Below are 26,423 nucleotides of genomic sequence, written 5' to 3'. Positions count from 1 at the left end.
GTTGCTGCTGCCAAAATTGGGGGTGGGGTTAAGTTGGGGGGGAACTGCTTGAGGGGAGGGCAAATTTGAACACCAAACCAATTAGCCACCCCTGCCCTATAAATCATTGTTTGGGGTTAGACCTATATTGAGCAAAAGGCCACATATTCAATAGGGGTTTCTCTGTCCCCTCCTCCCTACTGCAAACCCCAGAATAGCCACTGCTGAAGTTAGGAGATGGCATGAGATGGGTCACAGGGGCTGCATTAGGGCAGGTTTTTGGTTGTTGTTTTTTTAAATCAAGCAGAGGCACATTTTCTGTGTCTACAATAGTCTGTGTTGTTGCTGTTAATCATAGACACAAAAATACATATATATATAATAAGGAAGTTTGGGCAGAAAAAGACATTGCCATTACCTACTCACACTCTGCAAAGAAAATATGCACTTACTTTGTGTTGTTTTGCTATGGTATCCATTAAAAACTGGGTTCTGACATTGTCAACATTTGGAACCAGAATAGATGCATATTCAGGAACACTGTCTGTTGGATAAACATATTCCTGAACTTTTTTATTCCAATGATCCCAGTCACCTAAAAGTAGCAAAACAATGGTGGAAGAGCTCTAATTATTTCACTTCTTTTACCAGCAACTCCACAGTACTTCCTAGGGGACAAGGGATGACACAGAACCCATTGGACCTATTCTACATGGGATCAAAAGACTTGGTGAATTAAAAGAAGCCAACATCTTTTCTCATACTATTATGCTCAGTCACATGAATCTCCAGAGTGTTATCACATAGGTGATTTTGAGTCACTGGTGGATTCAGAATAAAGTTCATTCGCTCCGCAGTGATCACTGTAAGGAAGAATGGCAAGAAATAAAAGGAAAGCTTTATACTCCCTAATTCTGCTTCTTTTAGGAAAGAAGTCTTAACAATCAAAACTCAGCCATTAGCGAGCTGAGCTCATCCATCGAACACTAGAGCCCTATTCAGGCATTCAGATTACTGACATGTAAATAATTGCATGCACACATGCAAGAGAGAGGGAGCAGGTTTATACTGCTAATCTCCCCCCCCCCACCATGCCACACTCCAGCACATAATCTTGCCCTCTTTACAGTTCTTTGTGAGTTAGAAGGCCAAGGTCTGATACTGATACAGTAGGGCTGGCATGAAATGATGCAGAGGAATTTGCAAGCTTCTGTCAAAATTCTGTTATGTTTCAGAGACGAGAAAGAATTTTGGAAGAGTCGAAACTCAGAGCACTAACAGTATCAGTAGCCACCATTTTATTTATTTACTTATTTCAGTTGTGTTTCAGGGAAATTAAAATGACCTTCCCCTGTTGCTGCCACCTCTCTCTGATGCAGAGGAGTTCTGTTCCTGGTCCCCGCATGCATCAGCAGAGTGCACATAAGCTCACCCCACCCTCTTCCGGGTCCAAAAGGACCTGCGCGTCGGCCTGTACAGAGCCACCATCTCACCTTAGCTGTATTTCAGTTCATTAGTCCTCATTCATTATTACATATTCATTATGGCCAAATATAAATGCCTTTCTTTGGAAGTTTAGTAACATGCTGGAAAGAACATCTCCAGTACTGGCGGTTTGTGCACTTAATTATTAAAGAGCATTGCACTGCTTTTTCACTTACCATAATCAGCAACGTAGTATTCATACATTGTCTCTGAAGCACCTTTAGGAATTTGTGGCAAGTCTATTTTGCTTTCATGGCTTCTTAAAAAGGCTTCCAGCTTTTCCCTGCTTTCCAGTTCTAAGAGGGAACCTAAACTCCACATCAGGCCAAACACAAATAATTTGTGAAGATGGGCCAAGCATGCAATACCACCTTCTTCCTTTGATGGTATCAAGCCTTCCAAAAGATTGATGGACTGGAAATATTTTTAAAAGGAAGAAAATGTTACACAATGTTTAACTTTCTTAATCAAACTTAAATACAAATTTCACTTAAATTTCACTTAATCTCCGAGAAAAACTGCAATTTTATATCTATGGTTCTTAATGTTTTCCCAAAGATTGTCAGGAAGCAAGATTTCTATGCTTATTTATTTGGAGGCAATCATGCACTGCTGTATGAACTGAGACAACAGTAACTATATACCTGCATGATATAGTTACACTCTAGAAGTTCCATTTTTGGACCAAGGTTTAATTTCATGTATGTATATGCGTCTTCAAACACTTTATCATATAAAGCTAGCAGCACATCAGCTTCTTGTGTAGTACGAGTCTTTAGCCAACCCTGTAAAAAAGTCAGAAAAACAAGTTTACATTTTTAAAGAAACCCACACTATTTAAAAGAAAAAGAAAATTTGATCATCCCTGCAAAAGTGTACCTGCAATATTGGTCTCCAGCTTAGTGCAGAAGAACTTATATACACCATGCCCATTCTAGAAACTGTAGCAGGAGATGCATTTTCAATATTGTGAACTTCAAAGAGCAACTTGCAAGTAGGAGACATTGGAATTCGATCACCATTTGCTAAAGTGAGAGTCTTATTATCATCTAACACTGAATTCAGATTCTCAATCCAAATTGCATCTACTGGGCCATCTAAAACCAGAAAAATATTCTCGCCTGGAAACAAAGAGATATGGCTGAAATATGGAGGCTAACATTGAATAACAACAACGACAACAATTACAGGGAGGGTGCTTGTGGTTTAGATATTGAGGAGAATCAAAATGTGATTTTCTCATCTGCTAGCTGAAATGACATAGCTCAGTGAAGGCTACACCACTGAGAGTGTTCCAATTGTGAGTTCCAGTTCTTAATTTAAGGCTGCACTGCACATCTTTAAGCACTATAAAAATCAATGTGTCTCAAGCCTTAAATTGGAATAAATCTGCAGCATTGTCCCCATGAAATTTCACTAGACTTTTTTTTAAGAGTAAGGGTAGTATCCAATGATGTAATTCCATTAGGATTTCAGTTTTCACAGTGTAACTTCTCTTCTCCTCTCCTCTCCTCTCCTTATGCACCTCCCACTGTCTCAAAATCTGCTCTGGTGGGCAGGGGAAATATCCAGAACAGAATTACGGGACATGCAGAACAGAATTACGGGACATGCAGAAAGAGAAGAGCGGGAGGGAATTCCATTGCACAGCCAGACCTCCTTGTGCTAGTGGAACTACTTGGTTGGATACTGCCCTAAGATTATTGCAGTTTTATATTAAATGAATATATGGTTTCTCAAGTTATCTTAATTACTTACTCAAGTTATCTTAATTATCTTTACTAGAACAGAGACCAATTAGTGCAGCTGCAAACAGAAGATCCTTTTCAGCGGTATGCTGAGAGATGATAATCACGTTCCCATATGCACTATATAGAACACACTATAGCTGGCATACCCTTTTTAGCCTTAAGCGTTTTTCTCCACAGTGTGGAAAAGATTCCATCTGTCCAGTCATTTGTTGCTGTATCCAGTTTACCAAACATCTGAGGCGCAGTAATAGCTTTTGGGTTCATACGCATTTCTCTGTGAGGATATCCACACTCCGTCATTGCCCTCATCAACATAGTTATAACAGTTGTTTTCCCAGATCCACTTGGCCCAAGTGTCATCAACCCATGGCGTACTTTGGAAGTTTCGTACAACTAAAACAGGGAGGGAGAAAAAAGTGTGTCCAAATCAGAAATAACTATTAGGATTATCTGTGTTCTTATTGAGCTTGTTTTCCTAAGGACTTCCTCCTAAGCAAAGCAGGGAGGGAATGGCTATGTTTACCCGGGACTAGGCAAGGCAATTGCCATGAGAAAAACAATTAAGGTTAAATCTAGGTAGTGCTTGGGGACATTTATACAAACTTAATTCTCTGTATCTGTATGTGGTGTACTAGATCTTACAAGAGATTTTAAGATTTGCTGAAGTCAATTAGAAACTGCATTGGTAGAGAAGAAGGAATATTTTGAACCATGAGCTGTTGGCTTATGCACCAGGCCCTCCTTCAGGAGAGAGAGAGAGAGAGAGAGAGAGAGAGAGAGAGAGAGAGAGATGCTATTGCCATCAAATAACAGGCAGTATACGTCAATACCATGAAAAATATGAAAGGTTCCCTGTGGAACGTCCTCCCTTCAGATGTCAAGGAGACAAAGAACTACACAACGTTTAGAAGACATCTGAAGGCAGCCCTGTATCGGAAAGTTTTTTAATGTTTGATGATATTTTTATATATGCTGTAAGCCGCCCAGAGTGGCTAGGGAAACCACTAGGGTGGGGTATAATAATCATTATCAACACTGCTTCTGGAAAATAATGCACAACTATATGCACACCCCAAGTTACCTAATGTGATACTTGGGTTGCTATTGGAGGCGAGGAGGGATCCTCTGAGACAGCTGGAATGTGGAAAATGTGATTTAGAGCAAAAATTCACATCTGTAGGTTCTGCAATTTAAGTTTACGAGGTATACTGTAATACCTGGACAAGCTTAAGATTCCAAGGTGGATGGTTAATCAGGCCTGCCTCTTCAACCTGATTTGCAACGGCTGCCTGAAGGTCAACATATGTATTGCTGTCCAATACCAACCCCGGAAAGAGATCGTTTATAAGACTAAGAAAAAGGGGTTCATCTTCATCTACCTGAAAAAACAAACAAATAAACTAAACACAGTAATTGATGGATTTGTAGAGATGGTCACTGATCCAGATAAAATTAGTCATGCCTCCCAATGAAAGAAATAGGACTTGCAATGGTTATGAAAAACTTGTTGTTGTTGTTGTTTAGTCATTTAGTCATGTCCGACTCTTCGTGACCCCGTGGACCAGAGCACGCCAGGCACTCCTGTCTTCCCCTGCCTCCCGCAGTTTGGTCAGACTCATTGTGCTGGTCCAGGGGGGAGGTTACCGTGGGGTGAGGTCCAGGACCTGAGTTGAGGGTCGGCAGACAGTCCTCCTCGGGTGAAGCGGGGTCCACAGCGAGAAGCCGGGCAAGGACAGGAACTCTGGGGGGACAGGACTGGGTGCTGGCTGAAACAGCTCTTCAACAACATTGCTCCCACAACCTGGGACCAGGCTGACTGGCCTTTATCTTCTCTGAGGCCAGGGGCGGTCCTGCCCCCAGGAGACCCGCCTCTCCTGGCCTTAAGGCGAGCACTCCTCCTGGGAGAAACCAGTTCCCTTCGCCTCTCTGCCCTGAGCCTCTGCAGTTCAGGAGAGGCTGAAGGGTTACTGGACCCAGGGGGAGACTCACCTGTAGGCACTGAGTCCTCAACCACCTCCGGAGCCAGAGTGGATTCACCTGGTGCCTGCTCCTGAGGTGCAGGTGCAGGCGCTTCAGAATCAAAGCCCTGCCCCAGTTCAGCCGGCCCTGGAGGCGGGGACTCCTGTGCAGGCTGGGATTCCTCCAGTTCAGCCTCTGAATTGGATTCCCAGGCCATCACACTCATGTTTGTAGCTTCGAGAACACTGTCCAACCATCTCGTCCTCTGTCGTTCCCTTCTCCTTGTGCCCTCCATCTTTCCCAACATCAGGGTCTTTTCCAGGGAGTCTTCTCTTCTCATGAGGTGGCCAAAGTATTGGAGCCTCAGCTTCACGATCTGTCCTTCCTGATTTCCTTTAGAATGGATAGGTTTCATCTTCTTGCAGTCCATGGGACTCTCAAGAGTCTCCTCCAGCACCAAAATTCAAAAGCATCAGTTCTTTGGCGATCAGCCTTCTTTATGGTCCAGCTCTCACTTCCATACATCACTACTGGGAAAACCATGGCTTTAACTATACGGACCTTTATTGGCAAGGTGTGAAAAACTACTTCCACTGAAATCAGTGGGTTTTAAGCATTATTAATTTACTTTAGGTAAAAGAAATAAAGCAGTAGAGTTTCACTCTTAATGACGTAAGACACACAGGAACCTGCCTTATACTGAGTAAGGCCCCTGGTCCATCTAGCTGAGTATGGTCTACACTGACTGGCAGCAGCTCACCAGAATTTCAGACAGAGCTCTCTCCCAGCCCTTCCTGGAGAAGATGCTGGGGACTAAACCTGGAACTTTATTCATGCACAGCAGATGCTCTGCCACTGAGCTACAGCTCTCCTCCCAAATTAGTCTTTTTTATTTGACTGCTTACAAAATTCAAAAGCCTATTTAAATAACAGAGTAAGTATAATCTGTGTTCACGAAAGTGCTTATAGAAAAGTGTTTGTGCGTTTCTGTTCTTCTTTTATTTATAAACTCAATTCTGTCTAGTAGCTGTACAGAGTGGAGTGCTTTATACTCAATGAATGTGCACCATGCCTAAAGATTTAAAATTAGTTTTAGAACATGAGGAATATTTGAAACACATCTGAAACAGCAGCAATAAGAGAAAAATACATAGTAGCCACATTGTAAAGTATCCTCTGAAAACCTTAAATGGATGGGTTCTTACAAGTTTGGAGAGGTTCATGTCCCTTAGTCCTCTCATGACAGTACTCATTTCGCTGTCGTCGGGCCTTGCCCTCTTCTGAGATCCAAGAGTCCTCAACACTGAAAGGATATTTCTCAAGCCGAAGTCATAGTGAACCTAAAAATGAAAGCAACAAATGCTACAAACAGTAACAGGGCCAGAACAGTGTGCGGAGCCGTAATTTTTCTAAAATGCAAAAACTCAAAATCCTAACCAGAGAAATTAAGAGAATGTACCAGAGCACTTTAATGTAATATGTTGAAATTGAATGTTCATTGAGAAAAGACAAATTTTGTATGTAAAAGGTATACAAAACAAAAGCAAGAGCAACATCTTGTGGTGAAAGGGGGCAACCAAACACTTTGAGGAAGGTCCCCACCAGGGCACGCTCTGAGGAAACCTGGGGAGGTTCTGGGTACTTTTGAGGCCAGAGGCAGGGACACAGCTGACAATATGGAATGTTGCTTTTCATCCCTGAACATAGAGTCCAGAGATAATGTGGAGTGTGATGGTCACTCAAATGGTTACCTACTGTATGGTTTATCAAAGAGCAAATACTTTACAATATCCTGAAGGCATAAAACTTGATCACTATAATATCACATATGCTAGTCGTGTCAGGGTATAATCCTGTGGTGGGTCCAGGAAGTCTGGGCACGAAGAATGTCAGCCATCACAGACCAGCTCTGGTCAGAGAAGTGGCATCCAGCAAATAAGTCCCTTTGCAGAAATAGGCCACGGCAGTTAATAAAATACGCTATGGCCCCTACAAAGGTGTTTAGGTCAGGATAACAAGTAAGAATTCTGGGGAACGAAGAGGTCCTGTTTCACTACTCTTTGTTAGCTATGTACCACTCATTGGTCTACAGCTATTGCACTATGTTGGTGATGCAATATTACCTGCTTGGTAAGCTGCTCTTCACAAAGCTTATACAGAACAAAGAATTTCTGAGCCAGTATGACATTCTCAATAAAGCCACAGCTTGCAAGTTTCACTCTCATGATTATCTGAAAAAAACAGCAAATTATTAAGAATTTTATTAATATTAGAATATTTTAAATAACAGAAAGAACAAAGAGGAATGCATTATTTTTTTATTTTGTAAAGGTATGCAGCTGAGAGATATGTTGCCTAGGAGTGAGAAATAGTACCTGTCTATCTGGAACCATCATTGCAACAGTTCTGAATTGGATTTTTAGGTTTTCTGGAAGCTCCTGGCGTCCAGCATACCCAGGATTCTGCAAATAAACACAAAATTTAGGGTAATTTTGTTCAGAGTATTTGGCACATGTCTCAACTTATGTGCACAATTGTGATTTAGGGTATGCATCTATATTCTCTTTGAATTCAATTATTTATTATCAAGATTTGCGTCTTGCCCTTCACCCTAAGATCACAAGGAAAATTACCACAGGAGAAGAACAAATTATAAACCAAACATGGAATATGAATATAAATTTGAGATAGCTATAGCTATAGCTATATGTGGCTTTTTTCAGCTGGAACTCACTGGAACTCAGTTCTGGCACCTCTCAGGTGGGCACCATTGCCATTATAAGAGAAAGAGGGAGACATTCATGGTGAGTTCCGGCACCCCTTTTTCTAGAAAAATAGTGCATCTCCTCACACAGATATAGTGCATCTCCTCATCTCCCTTTCTGCTTTCTATAACATCTTAACTGACAAAGAGTTCTGGAGAACTCAAACGTTTCCCACAATTTCATGACATTTCTGTTTATCCTAATTACGGTATTATAAATTTAATGTTTTCAAATATATTGCTCTGTTAGACAAAGTAATTAACCACAAAGGTAATTTATTTTCCTTATTTTCAAGTAGTATATTGCAAAACAAAAATATGATTGATTTTCTCTCATCAATAAATTAAAAATGTGTACTTAACGTAATAAATTTACCATTGTCAGAAAAATTCCAAACTCTGGGTTTAAATCTACAACATCTCCATCGGAAAATATGAACTGTTTTTTCCTTTCTTTTCTTGCTGTCAAAATGATATAAATTTGTTGAGCTGCTACTGACAACACCGGTAATTCAATTCTGTTAAATTCATCAAAGCATCCCCAGGAGCCAGACTGTGCAAGTCCTAAAAGAGGAAAATGGTTTTATTTTTTTACCCTGATTATATCCTTTCTGTGGTTAAATTTTTTATTCTTCTATGTTGCCTGGGCAAGATCTCTCTTCCAGAGCTATATGCAGAGAAGAAACCTCAAAAGACTGCTTCTGGGTATGTACTGATGTTGTAGAAAAGTGATGGCAAGCCATCTGCTGGCGTCACCCACTGTCAGCATGTATTTGGAAGGCCATTTGTATGGTGTCTGCAAGCAACAGCGCTTGCTCAAACATACCGTTTAAAATGTTAACTTTCCCCAATATATACCGGTACATACATACATCTGTCAAAGACGCGAATGGGGAGAAAAGAGTGTGCACACTCACCAAGAGCGTATCATACCAATTCCTACAACTTTCCTGGGCATAGCTGTCAACTTTTCCCTTTTTTAAAGGGAAATTTCCTTATTCCGAATAGGATTCCTCGCAAGAAAAGGGAGAAGTTGACAGCTATGTTCCTGGGCAGCTGCAGTATTCATAAGGAAAGAACTTTTAAGAAAATTAATGGTTTCTCAGGCCCAAAGCTTCGTAAGAGTGATGTCAGAATACCAAATCCCGACTACTCAATTCAGCAATTTATTTTGCATGCACAATTGCTACAGCCCTCATACAAAAGCCTTTTTAGCCATCTCAGTGTTGGGGCCATGACATTTAGATCAGTCCTGTACTTTTCCAGAAATCCACAGTGGGTACACCAGCCTTTGCCAACCTGGCATTCCAATATGAAACACTTTCTTGTACATGCTACAGGTGTAGAATTTGTTTTTCTTAACTTTTGCATGGTAATGTAATCTTTCTTCTCTTGTCTTTTAAACACAAGTAACAAAGCTAAGACCATTTTAAAAAATGAATTACTCCTTAGGGGAAAAAAATTAGGGCAGTACGTTTCTAATTATGAAACAAGTAACTGTTTATTACCATTACAATTTGCTGTAGTACAGTATACTATATTGCAAATATATTTTAATTTCATATTACATTCAGCTTGCATCTTACAAACTGTTATTACATTTCTTAACTCAGTCTTCCATAAAAACTATTATTCTATCTTGCAATTTCCCCTTATCAGATATTGGCAGGCCAATCCTGCACATGTTTACTCAAGAGTAAGTCCCACTAAATTGGTCTTGCTCCCAAGTAAATTCTTGAATTGAATCTCTTTCCCTTGATTCCTCTTTGCTGCATTCAGGCTGTAAACTCCACAGGGCAGTAACCTTGCAGCTCCATCAACGTCTACTCAAGAATTACCACTGAGTTCAATGAGGCTTACTCTCATATAATTGGGTAGAGGAATTGAATATTATTCTTATATTCCAATTTAAGAATTTTTTAAACACACAGGTTTCTGTTAGGAAGATTGGTATGCACTTAACTCCAGATGTTGCTGAACTATGTATTTTGCGGTTTTATATTCTGATTTTAAAATGTGAACTGCCCTAAGTCCTGCAGGTATAGGATGGTATATAAATTAAACAAACAAACAAACAAACAAACAAACAAACTACAGCTCCCACAATTGCTGATCATTGGCCATATTGGCTGAGGCTCAAGGGGGTGCAGAACAGGGAAGCAGTTTCAGAAGCAGGGTTGGGAGAGTGAAAAGAGGGCTTAGAAGTTGCACAGGGTAGAAAGGAGAAGGTCTAAGGAGTTTCCATGGGATGGCGAGTGAAGGCTTGGTGAGCAGCATGAGCAGGGGGCAGAATCCCCCTTGTATTCCATACACTGGCTTAGGCAGATACTGTGACAGACAGTAACTACAGGATCTGATGAGCCTATATCAAATACCAGGGGTGCATTGAACGCTGTTAATTCCATCACTCGTTTTCATTATGTTCAACAAGCCAGGCCTTACCTTTGAAAATACGGCCCAGTCCTCTGAAATCCATTTGATCTGAGCAGTTAAATACGACTACGTATTTCCCCAAAGCTTTCCCCATGTCTTTCGTTGTTTCTGTTTTGCCGGTACCAGCAGGTCCTGCTGGCGCTCCTCCCATGTTCATTCCCAAAGCCTGAGCTAAAGTAATGTAGCATCTGTAAATGTAAATCCAGATCACTGCAGTATAGAATAAGGATGTGTATGAATACAATGCAATTGAACCTCACTCTACATTTTGAACTCAGGTAACACACAAGCCCCCATTCAGCAGAGGTAAAAGGATCAGGTCCCCACAATGGAGCTCAAAGATTCTCAGACTCTGCAAGTCCATGACAGGTCCCTTGCAGTAGGAGGGAGGGGAGATGGTCTGCGAAATGCAAGAGCGCTGCTCTGCTCTTACTTCCACACTGCTGGCAAGAGGCTGGCAGAGTTTTGCATGTGGTAGTTCAACTGCCTTCAATTCTCCCTCACCTTGACCATTTAGGATTGTTATCATTATTAAATTATAGATAATATGTAATGAATCCACTCTTCTTACCTGTCTGTTAATGGTGTTATAACCAGCCGATCTGTGCATCCCAGAAATTCATTTTGATAAACAAAATCAACATCCGTAATCGACACCAATGTTTGATCGAGATCTTCCTTAAAATAAAATCTGGACTGCTTCAACCATTCAAAATCAGTCACTGATTTTATATGCATTTTAACCTTAAAAAAAAACATTAATTATATCATAACAGTACAGAAGTATACGGTAATTCACTTGGTGAATTAAAAAGTTACGCCATTAAAATTATTCCCGCTGCTATTTTCTCCCCTAATACTCGTTTCTAGTAACTAAGAGCATTTTTTTTGTTATGATTTTTTTTGTCACCACACCTTTTCTACTTTTGTGCTTTAGTATACTGATTAATTATGTTGTTTTCATTCTCTATTCCTCTCCCAGCCAAGGCCTTAATGACTTACTGGGCAGCACTTCTTCAGTTAAGTACTTGCCAGCCACCATTAGAAGTTTATGCCAGCTTTGGGCTAAATATGTACAGGTTTAACCATCCTCTGGTGGATGCTTAAGAAACAGTGCTTACATCTAACCATACAAGAAACTGCTTACATCTAACCATGGCCCAATTACTCTTAAGAGGAGAAAAATCTAAGGGAACTCTAGTGACTGTCTTTCACCTCCTTCTTGGAGACTGTGATTCTCTCACACAATCCCAGCCAGGCCAAACAGTGATATTGGATACATAGCAAAACTTGGTAAGTAAGATATGAACTACATTAAAGATCTCAGCTAACATTTATACTTTACCAAGTCATCAAATATATCACGCTGGTGCACATGAATAGTAATGAGGGTTTCAAACTTCACTCTGTCAAACTTTGTAAGATCATGAGTTGTCTGGCCAATAAGTGTATTCAGAATATCCAGAAATTTCTGATTTGTTACTGACATTATTTTCCTATCATCTTTTGCGTTGGTTAATGCTTCTTCTGAATCGTGCGTCCACAGCATCTGAATTCCCAGCAACCCTACCTGTAATAAATTTAACAAATAAAATATGTGCGTGAATATTTATAGTGCATTCCAATTTATAACTAATAGACCACCAGCTCATACTTTTAAACTATAATTTAGGGTGATTAACTAGAACGATTAATGAATGTGGTTTTGATATGGATTTTCCTTTGGAGGCAGGAAGTAAATCAGGAAGTTTCAAGGGTCCTCTTCTCTATCATCATTTTCACATACATTCAGTGAAGTCCATAAGCAACCTTGTAAATTCCTTTACCATATTGCCATAGTGAAGCACAGAGATAATTAATAATATTTTCTTTAGAAACCGTCAAAGGTAAAACAGTCAGGGTTGTTCTGTATGTCACAAGTATGACTCTTCCCTGAAGGTAAGAAACAGGAGAAAGCACATTTGAAAGCTTATCATGAAGCTTCAAGTGAGAAGGAACTTTGACTTCTGGAATACTCACTAAAAACAGCCTACAATAACACTGTAAAAACTTAGAATGACAGAGGCAAATACGACAATGGACATGGCCAGCAAATTCCAGCTACCCTTCCATCCCTAGTAATATGGGGACTTGTCACCCACAAATAAATTTATTTGTTACACAAATAAATGGGTGACTTACAATGGGTGAGCATTATTGCTGCTTCATTGGGTATCAATGCTCATGGAATTACAAGAAAAACATTTGCCTTCCTGGGCCCTGATCTTGAAAAAAACAAGCTCTGTCCAGGGGTCCTTTACCTACCTTTCTACCTACTAGTAGTTGGAATATTTGAAAAGAACCAGGTTTACATCTGTACTTTGCACTGAAGTTTACAGCGTGACCTCAGACCAGTCACCCTCCCTTAGCCTAACCTGCCTCCCAAAGTTTTTGCGAGAAAAGAACGAGTTGGGTGAGGAGAGAACCATGTAAATGCAATGCAATGAATGAATGAACAAATAAAAATATTTTATGCTGCTATTCAGAAAATTGAACTTGACAGCATAGGACTGTGGACTCATCCTCTCTCCATTCTGTCTTCTCTAAAAACTACCATTTAACTATAAAATAAATAAAGCAACCACTATCGACATCTTTTCAGATCATTCATTACACCTGTTGAATCACATACAAGTTAGTCCCTCAACAAGTACACCACATCCATTAGCAGAGACAAATAATATTGTGCACACACAAGTTAATGTTAAGCAATTATAAATGCCACTGATATCAAAAGGAATCTTAAAGTGGGTAGATGTGCCTATTACTTATGACTACTGTATTTATTCTCACAAATGGCTAAGTCTCAATCCAGAAAAATATGTGCATATTGACAAGCTTTTTCATTTTGTCTTTCAGCATGCAAACCTAGCCTTTTCACCTCAGGCCTTCATAGCTGGATCTTACCTGCTTTTCAGACTTCTCACCTGTGCTGGAAAATGGTAAAGGAAATTCAGTAGCTGGTACCCTGGATCACTAATCTGATAAAAGGCTGCCCGAATGACACAGTGTAATGAAGACTGTTGCATTTTCAGTAGATCCATCAGCCAGAGCTCTACAGGTCCTTTTGCATTTACTGGGGTGTCCAACTGAAAAATTAAAAGTTGTGTATTAATTATTCAAAATGGGGTTTACAGTCTCTTTAGTTTGATTAAGAAAGGAGACAAGGTACCCACTGGTGAATACCAGAAGTTTGTGCATTTCTGCTCAGGAAATAAGGTAGGCAAATCAAACTGGATGCCTCAAAATTCTGCAAAGCTAAGCAAGTTCTGGTATGCTTTCAGATTGGATGGGGGACCGCATGCTGAGATTCCTGCACTGCAGGGGGTTGGACTAGATGACCCTCAGGATCCCTCCCAAATCTACAATTCTATGATTCCATGATCCTAATAGTCCCAATTCTTCCATTTTCTGATGTCTAAAAAATTACCGGTAAACTAAAGCAATTTTCTCAACAACAAATATGTAAGAAAGGAAGAGTTCAAATGGGGTACAATGAGACCATAAGAAGAGACGGTTGGTCTTACTTTAAATGTGTTTCTTAATGGGAACTAGAATACCACCAAGTGAGATTGTGTTCCTCCTGTTACTTGAGGCAGGAAAAAGTGTTTACCTAGATTACTTAGAGCATCAGGATATTGAGAAAGAAGAATTAAGTGATGGGTTGGAGTTCAATGAGCTTATTTTGACACGATGGTTTAATGAAGCTTTTTTTTTTTTTTTTTTGCAATTGTTATGCAAGGCATCCTTTGACTTCAGATATACTCAGCACAACCTAAACAGCCAGTTCCTTGTGTCATGGAGCTGCTGTCCTGACAGTTTCAAAATGCTATTCAAACCTCACAGAAAGACCTGATCGCAGGGGTGGCCATTGTGAGGTGGAATTAATTCATTTTCAGTGTACTGAACTGTGTCACACAAGTTGATATTTTAATCTCAAAACAAGTACGGTTTCCCTTGTTCCTGTCTTCACAGCTGGATAAAAAATGATGTGAATTTGGGGGATTGCATCGAGCACTCAGGAGTGGTACACTGCTCACCCTAAGATCCCACACACAGAGTTACCTGGGAGTAAATTGCATTAAACACAGAACAAACTCACAGGTACACACACAGAAAAGCTAATATGATTGTGCCCTTCCTGATGCTGAGGGCTCCATTCTGATCTGTCTACCTCATCAAATGAGCAAGAATCTACTTCATGAAACATGGTTTACTGAGGAACAAAAGAACTAGAGTATTGTTATAATTTTAAACAGTTGTTATACATATGATAAAATATGTCAAAGAGCACTGCCTACTGCTGCTTCATAGGCTTGTAGCTCATACATTCCAAAGCTTCATACTGTCTAGTAAAAATATTAATGTTAAAAGTTAGTTAATGTATAAAGACTAACTCCATACTACCTTATCCACAGTCATCAAAAGCTAGCCCAATATTGTATACAGTGGTACCTCGCAAGACGAATGCCTCGCAAGACGAAAAACGCGCAAGACGAAAGAGTTTTCCGTTTTTTGAGTCGTTCCGCAAGACGAATTTCCCTATGGGCTTGCTTTGCAAGACGAAACGTCTTGCGAGTTCTTGTGAATTTGTTTCCTTTTTCTTAAAGCCGCTAAGCCGTTAATAGCCGCTAAGCCGCTAATAGCTGCTAAGCTGCTAATAGCCGTGCTTCGCAAGACGAAAAAACCGCAAGACGAAGGCGGAACGGATTAATTTCGTCTTGCGAGGCACCACTGTATCTCATAAACATTTTATCATCGTATTCAGGCTTTGGCAAGTCTAAGAGGTGGGTTTTTAGTTTTTAGTTAAGATATTCTAATTAGAGAATGGTCCTATTACATCCTTCTGCACAAAGAAATAACATTTTATTTTTAACTGCGCCAAATTTCTAGGATGGTATGTAGGGAAAATTATAAAATTCAGAATCATACTAAATTATATTTATAAAATGCAAAATATTACAGGAATTTTTTCTCCTTCTCTTGATATGACTGCCATTATGCGATCATAATCCTTTGGATGAAATTCCACTTCGTTTATGTTGTCAGATAAACCAGGCAAATGTGGCTGAAAGAAAAATAGAATCCATGAATGCATGTAGTATTCTGGCCAGGACATTTTCACAAATTAGCTTATTTTTGTAAATGAGCACAAATTCTGAATTAAAGAAAAGAGCAAATGATGTTGATGGCCAGATCCCAACATGGATTTCTTCCCACCATGAGAATTTACTCCTTGGTAAACAGCTGCGTTCAGCCAAAGGTTATTTGAATTTATAGGAGAGTTTCCAATAGGAACTGACAAGAGGGAGCCATGCTGGAGTGATGAGAGTATAGTAGTTAATGTGCAGGAAATCCTGGAATTCACCCTAAGTCTGGCTATAACAAGAGCCTCTATTTTCCAAGATATGTTGAACCGTTTCAATTAAGCTAGCATAAATCATGCTTACAGTCACTGACTCCTTTGCACTGTAGTTTTAAAGGTACATGAAGTACACAAAATCAGAGCTGTTTCAAATTTGTTCTGCATTCAGTAAATACTATTTTCCCATATATATGTTGGAACCTACCTGAATAGTGTGGGAATCACTAGCTTGTCCAAGTATTTCCAGAAGAGCAGGGTCAGAGATAAAAAAGAATCTGGGAAACAGCAATCTTTTCTTTTCCAAATATCTTTAATAAGAAAAGAGATTTATTTCAGAAAACGTTTTCCCCTCCATTTTTCAAAGTGCACTTACTTGGGAGATTCAAATAAATGTATGTAATATCAATCCAAGATGTAAATTTGCCAGTGGGGCAGAACCACTATGCTAACTTTCGGGTAGGTGAGTGTTTACCAGGAGGGAGAGAGAAGGGATGAAGCAGCAGAGGGGTGGGCAAGGTGCAGATGCACCAGCAGAGCCAATCCGGTGTTTCTGTTGCATTGTGGTGACCTCTCTGCCACCTCCCCATTCTGGTAAGCAAGCCACCTACCAGGTAACAAACTGCTTCTGATCAATCCTATGCAAAGGATGCATAGCAACAAATCTCAGGATTGCATGCTGAGTTTCCAGTACCCACAAAAGCTTATGCCATAATCAAAGTTTTAATATTTAAGATGCCACAAAACTCCTCATTGGCTTGGTTTGCAGCAGAGTTAACATGGCGACTCCTTTGGAAATTCTCATGCCCATCTGTGGACAGCTTCAGAAGCCTAAGACCTCCACAAGTTGAACCTGGAAATGCTTCTGGAGCTACTGCTGGTTTTTATTAATTTCCTGGGTCAAAATTGCTTTGCTGCTCTTCTTGCTCTGCTCCTCTGCATTATAACAAGCTTCTGGCCATTATATCCACTTTCCTTTATCTGTGCAACTTACGGGCATCCAGATTATAGACCCAATTTATGCTTCTAGCTCTTGCCTACTCCCAATTCTTTTCTTGCCTTAGGAAGCCTTTCCTCATGTAACATGATCTTGCTAGTAATACCACTATCTGTTTCCTTTCACAACCACCTCACTTGATGACTTCTACTGGATTTCTGAACTCTGCGATCCTGGTTTTGCCCTCCCCATGCTAAGGGGGCCCTCTCATTGCAAGCACATGACAGCCGCAGTGCCAGGCATTACAATGAGGTGGCAACATCCTTTGCTCTCCAGGAGGCCAAAGAAAGCACACAACAAACGGGTGCAGATGAGAGTTTGAGATGGCAGCAGGGTTTCTCATACCACATGCACAACACCCTAAAGGCCTTGGGAGTTTGCCTGTTCCCCATTTCTGGTAAGAAGTTGTAGTAAGTAAGTGATGGAAGAGGGATTTATGATGCAACTGGGCCAAAGCTGCTCTGTCCCACGTGCCTCACATCCAATGCTACTTTAGCTTTTGCATATTGTGGTACATGCTAATGGATGATAAATCAGTGTGCACTGATATTTATTCTCAGCCTGCATAAACAATAATATTGAGACTCATTCAGGACCATTTGTAGTTTCAGATTTTTTGTGTTTTTTACTATTTATTCTCACCCCCACCCCCACCCCCACCCGCCACACATCCTTTTAAAAATACCCATCCCAGCTACTACCTAGTGCCCAACATCACCTAAGGTCATCCTTGACCTTAATCGGGGAGCTACAGATCTAAATTCCTCCAGCTTCTCCCAATTCCTAAAATTCTGGTACTAGAAAATTAAAAGTATAAAAAGTGAAGCATGGGTGTAGAGAAGCCTAGATTTATGGGAAGATCTACTATAAACAGAAGAAAATATTCCTGCTTTTTACCTTCCAGTATTATCTGTACTTTGAGCCATAACTTAACTTTGGCAATTGACTGTCTGGAGTGAATTAATAAAAATATGCAAGACTAGAACAGTAATTCTTTATTTGCAAAGTGATTTTTATATTATTATTCTGATTTTTTTTTACCAAACTAAAAAATATACCAAAGACCATAAGCAAATTTACATATATGGGCCTAAACTCATAAATCTGCACTGAGCATGCCAGCTGCACATGCTACAAATCAATCCCCTAAAATCTCTTAATAACGTCCCAAAACACCATTCCCAGAACTCTCCCCTTAATACCAAACACGAAATGACACTAAAAATTAAGAAGCATGCAATGTTAATTAAAACCATAAAAAGTTAATTAAGATGGACTATTACTTTGACCTAAATTAAAAGGATCAGATTTTTTTCAAAAAGTTTGTAAACTTTGTACCCTGTCAATGACTTCTGGCACACTTCCAGCTGCTCGTGTAAATGCGGTAAAAGCTGCCCCATAGTCTCGTCTCCAACACAGCAGTTAACTACATTGGGGTTTTCATGAGCTCGCTGCATTATTTTTATCCATGATTTGTCAATGTTTTGAAAACGTTTCGCTTCCTAAACAGAGTAAATGTAATGGAAACGTGAATGAATATTATGTCATTCTAAAGTGCAAACTACTGCTACGCAGCTACATTTCAAGATCAATATTTACATAATTGAACCATGATAAAGTTACCTGAGGTAACTGCTTGGCAATATCTCCGCCGACAAAAACAGCTTCAAGATAAACCCAGAGGTTTTGCACAATCAACCATTCTTCAATTATATCGCTGGAGGTACTAAGTTTGAACACCCAGTTCTGAATCTCTTTTTTAAAAGGTGCATTGTATCTGAGAATAGGAGGCAAGAAAATAGCAGCATGAAATTGAAGAGTGACCCTTTTCACAATACAGTATTATTGTTACTATAGTCTTTTAACAACTGTTTTCCCCCCACTTTAAATATCTCTATTTGGTAGTGCCTAGGTGTAGACATAATGCTGTCCTTGGGTCACACAACCCTTTTTTCTCTTCCCTCTTCCCCACTCCTCTGAGTTTTGGAGCTAACTGTGGTTCAGCTTTACAATTTTAAAGGTGTTATGGCCTTGTTCCCACGTAATGCTAAGCCAAACTATGATTTGGCGTGAATGAGCAAGCATGCTGGTGTATAGTGAAGAAATCAAGACTGCTTGGCTCTTCCCCTGCTGCTGCCAAGATACTGAGAGCTAAGCCATGGTTTGGCTTAGTATTATGTCTGAACCAAGGTTCATGGTTTGCTTCCCTCAAACAAACCACAAACAGAAAGCCAAGAACAAACCTTGATACAACTTGTGATTTACCTGGAGTGAGGCAAACCATGAGTCTTTATTTGGACATAATACTAAGCCAAATCGCAGCTTAGCTCCCACTAGTAGCTGAAGGAGGGGAGGAGTGAAGCATCTATGATTTTCTCAGTATGTGCCAGCATGCTTGCTCATTCATGCTAAGCCATTGTTTGGCTTCATGTAACCTGTGAACCAGGGACGTGGGTGGCGCTGTGGGTTAAACCACAGAGCCTAGGACTTGCCAATCAGAAGGTCGGTGGTTCGAGTCCCCACGACGGGGTGAGTTCCCGTTGCTCGGTCCCTGCCCCTGCCAACCTAGCAGTTTGAAAGCACATCAAAGTGCAACTAGATAAATAGGTACCGCTCCAGTGGGAAGGTAAACGGTGTTTCCGTGCGCTGCTCTGGTTCGCCAGAAGCAGCTTAGTCATGCTGGCCACATGACCCGGAAGCTGAACGCCGGCTCCCTCGGCCAATAAAGCGAGATGAGCGCCGCAACCCCAGAGTCGTCCGTGACTGGACCTAATGGTCAGGGGTCCCTTTACCTTTAACCTGTGAACCAGGACTATAGCTAACTCTTGTTAGGCCCAAACCACAGGATGCAATCATACTTAGAAGTAGGTTTTTGTAACTGTGGTTTAGACTACCTTAGTGATAGTGTTGGTGCAGATGTAATACTAAGAGTTTGCTCCAAAACTGAAAGAGAGAAGGGGAGGACACTTACACAAGAGGGGACAAAGAGGGAGGGGTGTGCACATTTGCAAGCTTCTCCTAATCGCCTAACTGTGATAAGGTAACTGGGCACTGCTACATTTGCACCAAGCTGGTATTGGTGGCTGCAGCATCCTACTGCCGTGGCCATTGCTTAGGGTGGAGAATGGATAGCAGAAGAGCACCTTGTCTGGCCTCAGAGAGCACAGCTCCAACTCTATGGCCAAAATTACTCAGGTACCATGAACGCACTTGCCTGGGTACTGTGTCAGTTGTCTTGGTTAAATAGGGCAAAAGGGTACTCTCTCTCTTCTGTCCTACTCAGCCACAGTTGGAGAGAAGTGAGAGATCACTGGACGTTTTGTTAATATTGTTTATTATGCCTTTAAATATTTATGACTTGCAAGGTGCCTTGGAAAAAAATTATATCCTGAAAGGCTGGATATAGAGAGTTGTAAGAATGAGACAAAAATGCTAATAAAAACATTCTACAAAATCTGTGAAACTACCTGTTACTCATCAAAGAGCCCAGGATCATTAAGCTGTCCTCCATGAGTGTAATAATTTCAGCAGATTCTGTTCCCTTGAGAAGTAGCTCTCCTCTTCCTTTGAATGCTGAAAAACTCAAGACCTGATTTGCCCAACTGTCAATTACTTGAGCTAACTTAGCTTCAATATCTTTTTCTTTTATAGCAGATATACAGATGTCCTGCAAAGAAAGAAAGATCCTTAAATTAATTTTTAAAAATATTGATAAGCCAACTGAGGAGTCTCAACAAAGACACATTACTTGTGCCCATGTTTAGGTATACCTCTTTTGTGTACTGACACAAACACTGCTGCACATGAGCAAAGAAAGGCATACCTTCTAGGCCAGGGGTTCCCAACTGGTGATCCATGGACCCCAGTGGGTCCTCGTAACCCACCCAGGGGGTCTGTGGTGCCAAAACTACCATAGAGATATTAAAATTTTCAGAAGTAGAAGATCCATGGCTTGGCCTTTAAAAAACAGGTGGTCCACAATACTTAGCTAATTGGGAAATGACTGTTCTAGAGCATGCTCACTGACTCTCAAACTGCACCTTAGTCTGGCATTCTCTTTCAATATAAAACTGTATGGAAGACTACCTCAATGTCATCTTTATGCTTGAGAAGCGGTGCTTCCATTATATTCCGAAGGCAAAAGGAATCTGATTCCACGTCAAATGGATGCCCAGTTGTATCAGAAATCCGGTTCCAGTGTCTTAGTTTCATTGCTTTATTAGTCATCATTTCCAACAGTGGGCAGGACTCACTGAAATCATCTATTCTTTTCTTAAGATCTAAAAATGCTTGCCAGTCTTTGAGCCCCTTAGGTAGTTTGCGGCACCTTTCATTGAAAGAGATTGAACATTTTACTATTTAAAGCCTAAAATGTGCAAATATCTTAACAGAAACAAAACAATAAGCTCATTTTTGAAGAAGAAAAACTTCTAAAAGCTTTCCTAAAAACAAATGTATTTGCATCCTAGAGGATTTCATGCTTGGAATCAGACAGATTGAAAGAGCAAGTTCTCTAAAACTGGAACCACAGCTTAGAAGGCCTTGCTGTGACTACCTGCTGATGTTACTTCCCAGGTGTTAGGAATCTTAGGCAGGACTGATCCTGCTTACTTTAAGAGATGCAAAGGCTCATACCACTAAGGTATGCTAGAAAATTCCACCAGAAATGCAAATGGGAGCAGAAATTGTCACTATTTGTATATTCGCCTGAGGTCAATAACAGAACTTGCACAAGAAAATACTGGCTTTTGCTATTGTCCTTTTTAATTCCCCAAACATTACATAAATAACCATGTCATTTTCTGCATTTTTCTGACATTTGTCTTACGCTGAAATGCATCCAAATTACTCACATAATTAATTATGTAGTTAATTACATTAGTTTCAGCCATAGGCAACAGGGGAAGCAATGGCACAGGTTTTAGCAGAAGATAAAATGAGTTTGACCAAACCGCGGGAGGCAGTGGAAGACAGGAGTGCCTGGCGTTCTCTGGTCCATGGGGTCACGAAGAGTCCGACACGACTAAACGACTAAACAACAACAAAAATGTACATAGTGTGGTGGATGGTTTGCTAATCATGTAGAAAGTAAGCTCACCTGTTTTGAAACTCCAGAAGTTCAGCATTAATTTTTTCAATATCTACATCTCCCCAGAGAATTTCATAATACCCACTGATATTATTCATCACAGTATCGTACAATCCATACAGTTTTTGAAGCAAACTTAGCTCCTTCCTGCAAAAAAACAACAACATCGTGATGGAGCCACTAGCATACCTTCTATTTGTAAAAGTGGGACGCGGGTGGTGCTGTGGTCTGAGCCTCTTGGGCTTGCCAATCAGAAGGTTGGTGGTTCGAATCCCTGAAACGGAGTGAGCTTCTGTTGCTCTGTCCCAGCTCCTGCCAACCTAGCAGTTCGAAAGCACATCAAAGTGCAAGTAGATAAATAGGTACTGCTGTGGTAGGAAGGTAGGAAGGTGTTTCCGTGCACTCTGGTTTCTGTCATGGTGTTCCGTTGCACCAGCAGCAGTTTAATCATGCTGGCAACATGACCCAGAAAGCTGTCTGCAGACAAACACCGGCTCCCTTGGCCTGAAAGTGAGGTGAGCGCTGCAACCCCATAGTTGCCTTTGACTGGACTTAACTATCCAAGGGTCCTTTACCTTTTATCTTTACTTTGTAAAAGTGCAGCTGATTTAATCTGAACTGTGATCAAAACAATGGTTCCCAATCTGTGGGCCATGGCCCCCTGGAGAGGCACAGATTTATCCCAAGGGGCTCACAGATTGGGGTGGGGAGAGCCTTTAGCCTCCAAGACTTAGGATTTTTTCCCCATGAGGCAACTGAGCATCAGGGTGCTGAATTCCAAAAACACTGAGGAGAAGAGAGAAGACAGCTGTGCTGGTACACACATACACCTGCTGCCACATTCACGGGAATGTAGATTCCAAGATGCTTATACTAAAAGTCTTCCAGCCTGCTGCCCAACTTCATTCTGTTAATATCTTACACAACTGCAGTTCCAGTTCCAAATCTAAGCAAAAGCTTTTTACAGCTGATTTTAACTGCTCATCTCTTAACACCCCTTCTGCCTCATCACTCCCATGACTCACTTTTGATTCTGCAGCACAAACATCACATGCATGACACATCTCATAGCTGTCCCTCCTTCTTTATTTCCTCCTGTGATTCTTCACATTATAGCAAGTTTTCAGAGGAGCTGAGTTCTGAAGATTATATCCCCAGTGTACAAATACAATATTGTGCAAATGTCTCTCCCATCATTAAAGCCTTCCTACAATGCTTAACTTATTCTGGCAGGTAGAACAATTTTCCACAGTTACCTGATTTTATGTAAAACTTCATAGTCCGTGACAGGCAATCCAAATAGCTGCTCACCAGATGAATAAGTAATAAATTTCCTCCAGAGCTCATCAAAATTGGCCTAATAAATAACAGAAATTAACAAAGGATTTAGATTATGTAACACAAACATAGCTATCCTTTACTACATGCATATCCAAGACAAGTCCCTTGGGCTTCCTTCTCATATGAGAAGTCTGGGGATTAGATCAGGCATAACATAATGTTCATGATGCACTTTGTACGCATGAATGTATTACTTGCAGATCTCTGTGAATGCCAATTACACAGAGCCAGTTCACTCTGGCATGCTAATCATTTGATGGCTGAAGCAATGTTTTTCAATGAAGTTGGTTCCTGCACTCAATAGCTATGAGTTGTCAAGTATGGAGTAATCAGGTGGTGATAAATCAACTACTATATATGCAATGTTTATGTTAACTAGGCCATCAGCACTTTCTTAGATTGGTTTGGCTACTGCAGTCATGTGATTATCTTCTTATCAGAAATGCTTCATGTGATCAGCATTTACATTTATTATATTTTAAAATGTTTCTAGCCCGCTTTTCTGTTTAAAAAGCCAATGTCCGCAGTGGCTCACAAATTAAAAGAAAGCATGAAATAAAATAATAACAATAATAATAACAACAAGAACAACAACAACAACAATAATAACAATAATAATAAAGCCAAAATAGCAGCTAGAGATTAGCAACAGAAAAACATAGCAACTAATCTTCCCCTTGACTTAACACAAAGCTTTGTGAGGAGAAAGATGTGAGAGGAGATGGAGAGGGAGTTCTGAAGCTTATGTGCATTGGCTGAAAAGATGCTGTCACCATATCACCTCCCCAACCTTTGAGAGCAGGCCATAGGGGATGCAGAACCTGCCTCAGATTAAGACCTAAGAGAGTGGCGGACAGCTCAGAGTGGAAGAAGTACTCCTTAAAATACCCTACTCCCAAGTAATTTAGGTTTTAGGTCCTAATACCAGGACTTCAGGTTGGGCCTGGAGCCCATGTAGTCAGCACAAACGACCTTGGTTCCCTACAATACAGTCACATACACAAAGTCCTACAAAACAACTGGGGGGAAACAGGGAATTTGAAGTCTGCTGGTATAATATGTGGCAAATACATACATGTGAAAAGGCTTGGGGAATCAATTTGATCATTAGCTATAACACAGAAGTGGTTGGCAATGTTGCAGGGATCTCATTGCCCGTATCACGGCTGTTTACTAGGAGGGGGAGGGGAGGGTCAGCATGGTGCAATGCAATGGTGAGAGCACAGGATTGACTCCTCCAGCGCATTTGCATCGCGACGACCTCACCCTGTACCTGTGAGTAAGCTGCAGTAATGTGGGTGACAAGTCAGACAAGCATCACTACTCTACCAACTACTGCTGCTATAATCAAACAATGTCTGAATTTACAAATATGCAGAAAGGGGCGGCGACTGCACACTGCACTCACATTCTGATAGTAGGCTACCTTGTACTGTTTGATGAGCTCTTCTTATCTTTCACAGAGTCAAACAGCTACACAAGATTTAGGGCAGTCATTTGACTCTCACAGTGCCATATAAAAGGTTCGTCTCAAGGTTATCATAATGAGAATCAAAACAGCAAGAAATATGATGCCATAGGCCCCGATAAATGAAAAGAAGAAAATGCTTACAGATTAAAAACTCTTATGGGACTAAAGCTCAGATATAATGCAATACTTCAATAAAAACAATTTGGTGTATAACTAGTTAGAATGAAGCAAACCGTCATGCAAAAATTGTTTTGGCTCCTCTTGTTTCAGAGTGGGTGCCTATAATACCTCACGCTTCAGGTGGGCCCCCAAAAGGATTCAACCTTTCTTTTTAAAAATATATTTCCAAACACAAAGCAAAACATGTGATGCAGTTACTGGAGAGTGTGAGTCTAAAACTGGGACTGAGACTGAGGGGAATAACTGAGAGGCAACAGAACAACTTGCATCAACAAAAGGCAGGGGGGAAACACAGGCGCGTTCTAGAGAAGTCAGTTTACTTCCTTCAGTTTGTCTTTCCAGTCTTTGACCACAAGGCAAAGCAAAATCCCTGGCTAATGATGCCAGAAGCGGCTTAGTCATGCTGGCCACATGACCTGGAAGCTGTACGCCGGCTCCCTCAGCCAATAAAGCGAGATGAGCGCCGCAACCCCAGAGTCGGCCACAACTGGACCTAATGGTCAGGGGTCCCTTTACCTTTACTTTACCAATGGGAGAAGATGAGATATAAATGTAATTGATTAATTAAGGTGCTCTGGGAGGCTTTTTGGCTAAAGGCAGGTAGAAATGCTCTAAATAAATAACCCATAAGTGAAGGCAAAATATTCTAGGGCACTACTGAGAACTGTACTGAATAAGGTGCCCACCAGTGTCAATGTTCTGAAGAGTTTAACAAATCAAAAAGAAGGGTTGCTGAATCATCCATTAAGGCCTACCCAAATACCACACCACTCAGTTTAACATCTTAAACATTCTTACCTGAAATATCTGCAATCTGTTGCTAGCTTCTTGAGGTGGTGTATTTGGAACCATGGGTCCCTCCTGTAATAGGCAAAATGTAGCCAATAATTAATATATATTTAAAAAATAACTGAATCCTATGCCCCATTCTCATATCCACTCAACACACATAGATATCACAAGGACTAGATGAATTTCATGTTATACATAGGAATGCATGTGGAATTTGATTTCCATAAATTCCAATGCAAACTGGTCTGATTATCCCCCATAGCAGAATACAACTATCTTTCAGATTTTGCACTTCTCTGAATTTTGGTGCCACTCTTGGGTAAAAAAAATACTTCAATGCATTAAAAATAAATAGCTGTAAAATAAAATAAACTTAGAGATGCACATGCGATAAAATATACATTTAAATCCGTATTTTTGGAATTTATTTATATCCCAATATGATTTTAATGCATTTTTTTAAAAGAAACACCTGCAGATGAATGTAGGAAAAGGAGAGAAGTTTATTAATTTATTAATAAAGGCATGCAAAACTGATATAGGCTGCAAACAGACTGACCTGTCCATCATATGTTATAGGCCTTCATGTATTAGACTGCCTATAATACATATTCTAAAACAGAACAGCAGAATTGTTTTTGACTGGATATTATAATTTCTGCTAAAACCATATATGACCTAAATTTAATTTTTTCAAACCACTTGCTTTTTCTTAATCATAGTGCTTTGCTTTGCTTTGCTCAACACAAGACAAAGTTAGATGAGACAGTTTACATATGTA

At 40.4% G+C, this 26,423-nt stretch overlaps 1 protein-coding gene across 1 annotated transcript in view; it reads right to left on the bottom strand.

Annotated features, from left to right (window-relative positions):
• DNAH8 (dynein axonemal heavy chain 8) overlaps positions 1-26,423 on the bottom strand; it is a 131,578-nt gene that overhangs the window by 60,165 nt on the left and 44,990 nt on the right. Inside the window, exons 32-54 of the mRNA XM_081854116.1 lie at positions 25,649-25,711; positions 23,115-23,215; positions 21,868-22,005; positions 20,856-21,096; positions 20,237-20,436; positions 18,393-18,546; positions 18,108-18,271; positions 15,981-16,083; positions 15,374-15,478; positions 13,338-13,499; positions 11,717-11,941; positions 10,943-11,115; positions 10,381-10,559; positions 8,315-8,502; positions 7,550-7,636; positions 7,298-7,405; positions 6,380-6,514; positions 4,433-4,594; positions 3,362-3,608; positions 2,344-2,585; positions 2,109-2,249; positions 1,641-1,878; positions 432-574 (exon numbers count right to left, since the gene is read on the bottom strand). Of these exons, the coding sequence (XP_081710242.1) occupies positions 432-574; positions 1,641-1,878; positions 2,109-2,249; positions 2,344-2,585; positions 3,362-3,608; positions 4,433-4,594; positions 6,380-6,514; positions 7,298-7,405; positions 7,550-7,636; positions 8,315-8,502; positions 10,381-10,559; positions 10,943-11,115; positions 11,717-11,941; positions 13,338-13,499; positions 15,374-15,478; positions 15,981-16,083; positions 18,108-18,271; positions 18,393-18,546; positions 20,237-20,436; positions 20,856-21,096; positions 21,868-22,005; positions 23,115-23,215; positions 25,649-25,711 (3,699 nt within the window). The remainder of the gene's footprint in view (positions 1-431; positions 575-1,640; positions 1,879-2,108; positions 2,250-2,343; positions 2,586-3,361; positions 3,609-4,432; positions 4,595-6,379; positions 6,515-7,297; positions 7,406-7,549; positions 7,637-8,314; positions 8,503-10,380; positions 10,560-10,942; positions 11,116-11,716; positions 11,942-13,337; positions 13,500-15,373; positions 15,479-15,980; positions 16,084-18,107; positions 18,272-18,392; positions 18,547-20,236; positions 20,437-20,855; positions 21,097-21,867; positions 22,006-23,114; positions 23,216-25,648; positions 25,712-26,423) is intronic.

Source organism: Podarcis erhardii, assembly GCF_964252035.2.
Source record: "Podarcis erhardii genome assembly, chromosome: 3".
NCBI classification, from domain to species: domain Eukaryota; kingdom Metazoa; phylum Chordata; class Lepidosauria; order Squamata; family Lacertidae; genus Podarcis; species Podarcis erhardii.
This window is presented reverse-complemented; position numbering and strand designations above follow the sequence as displayed.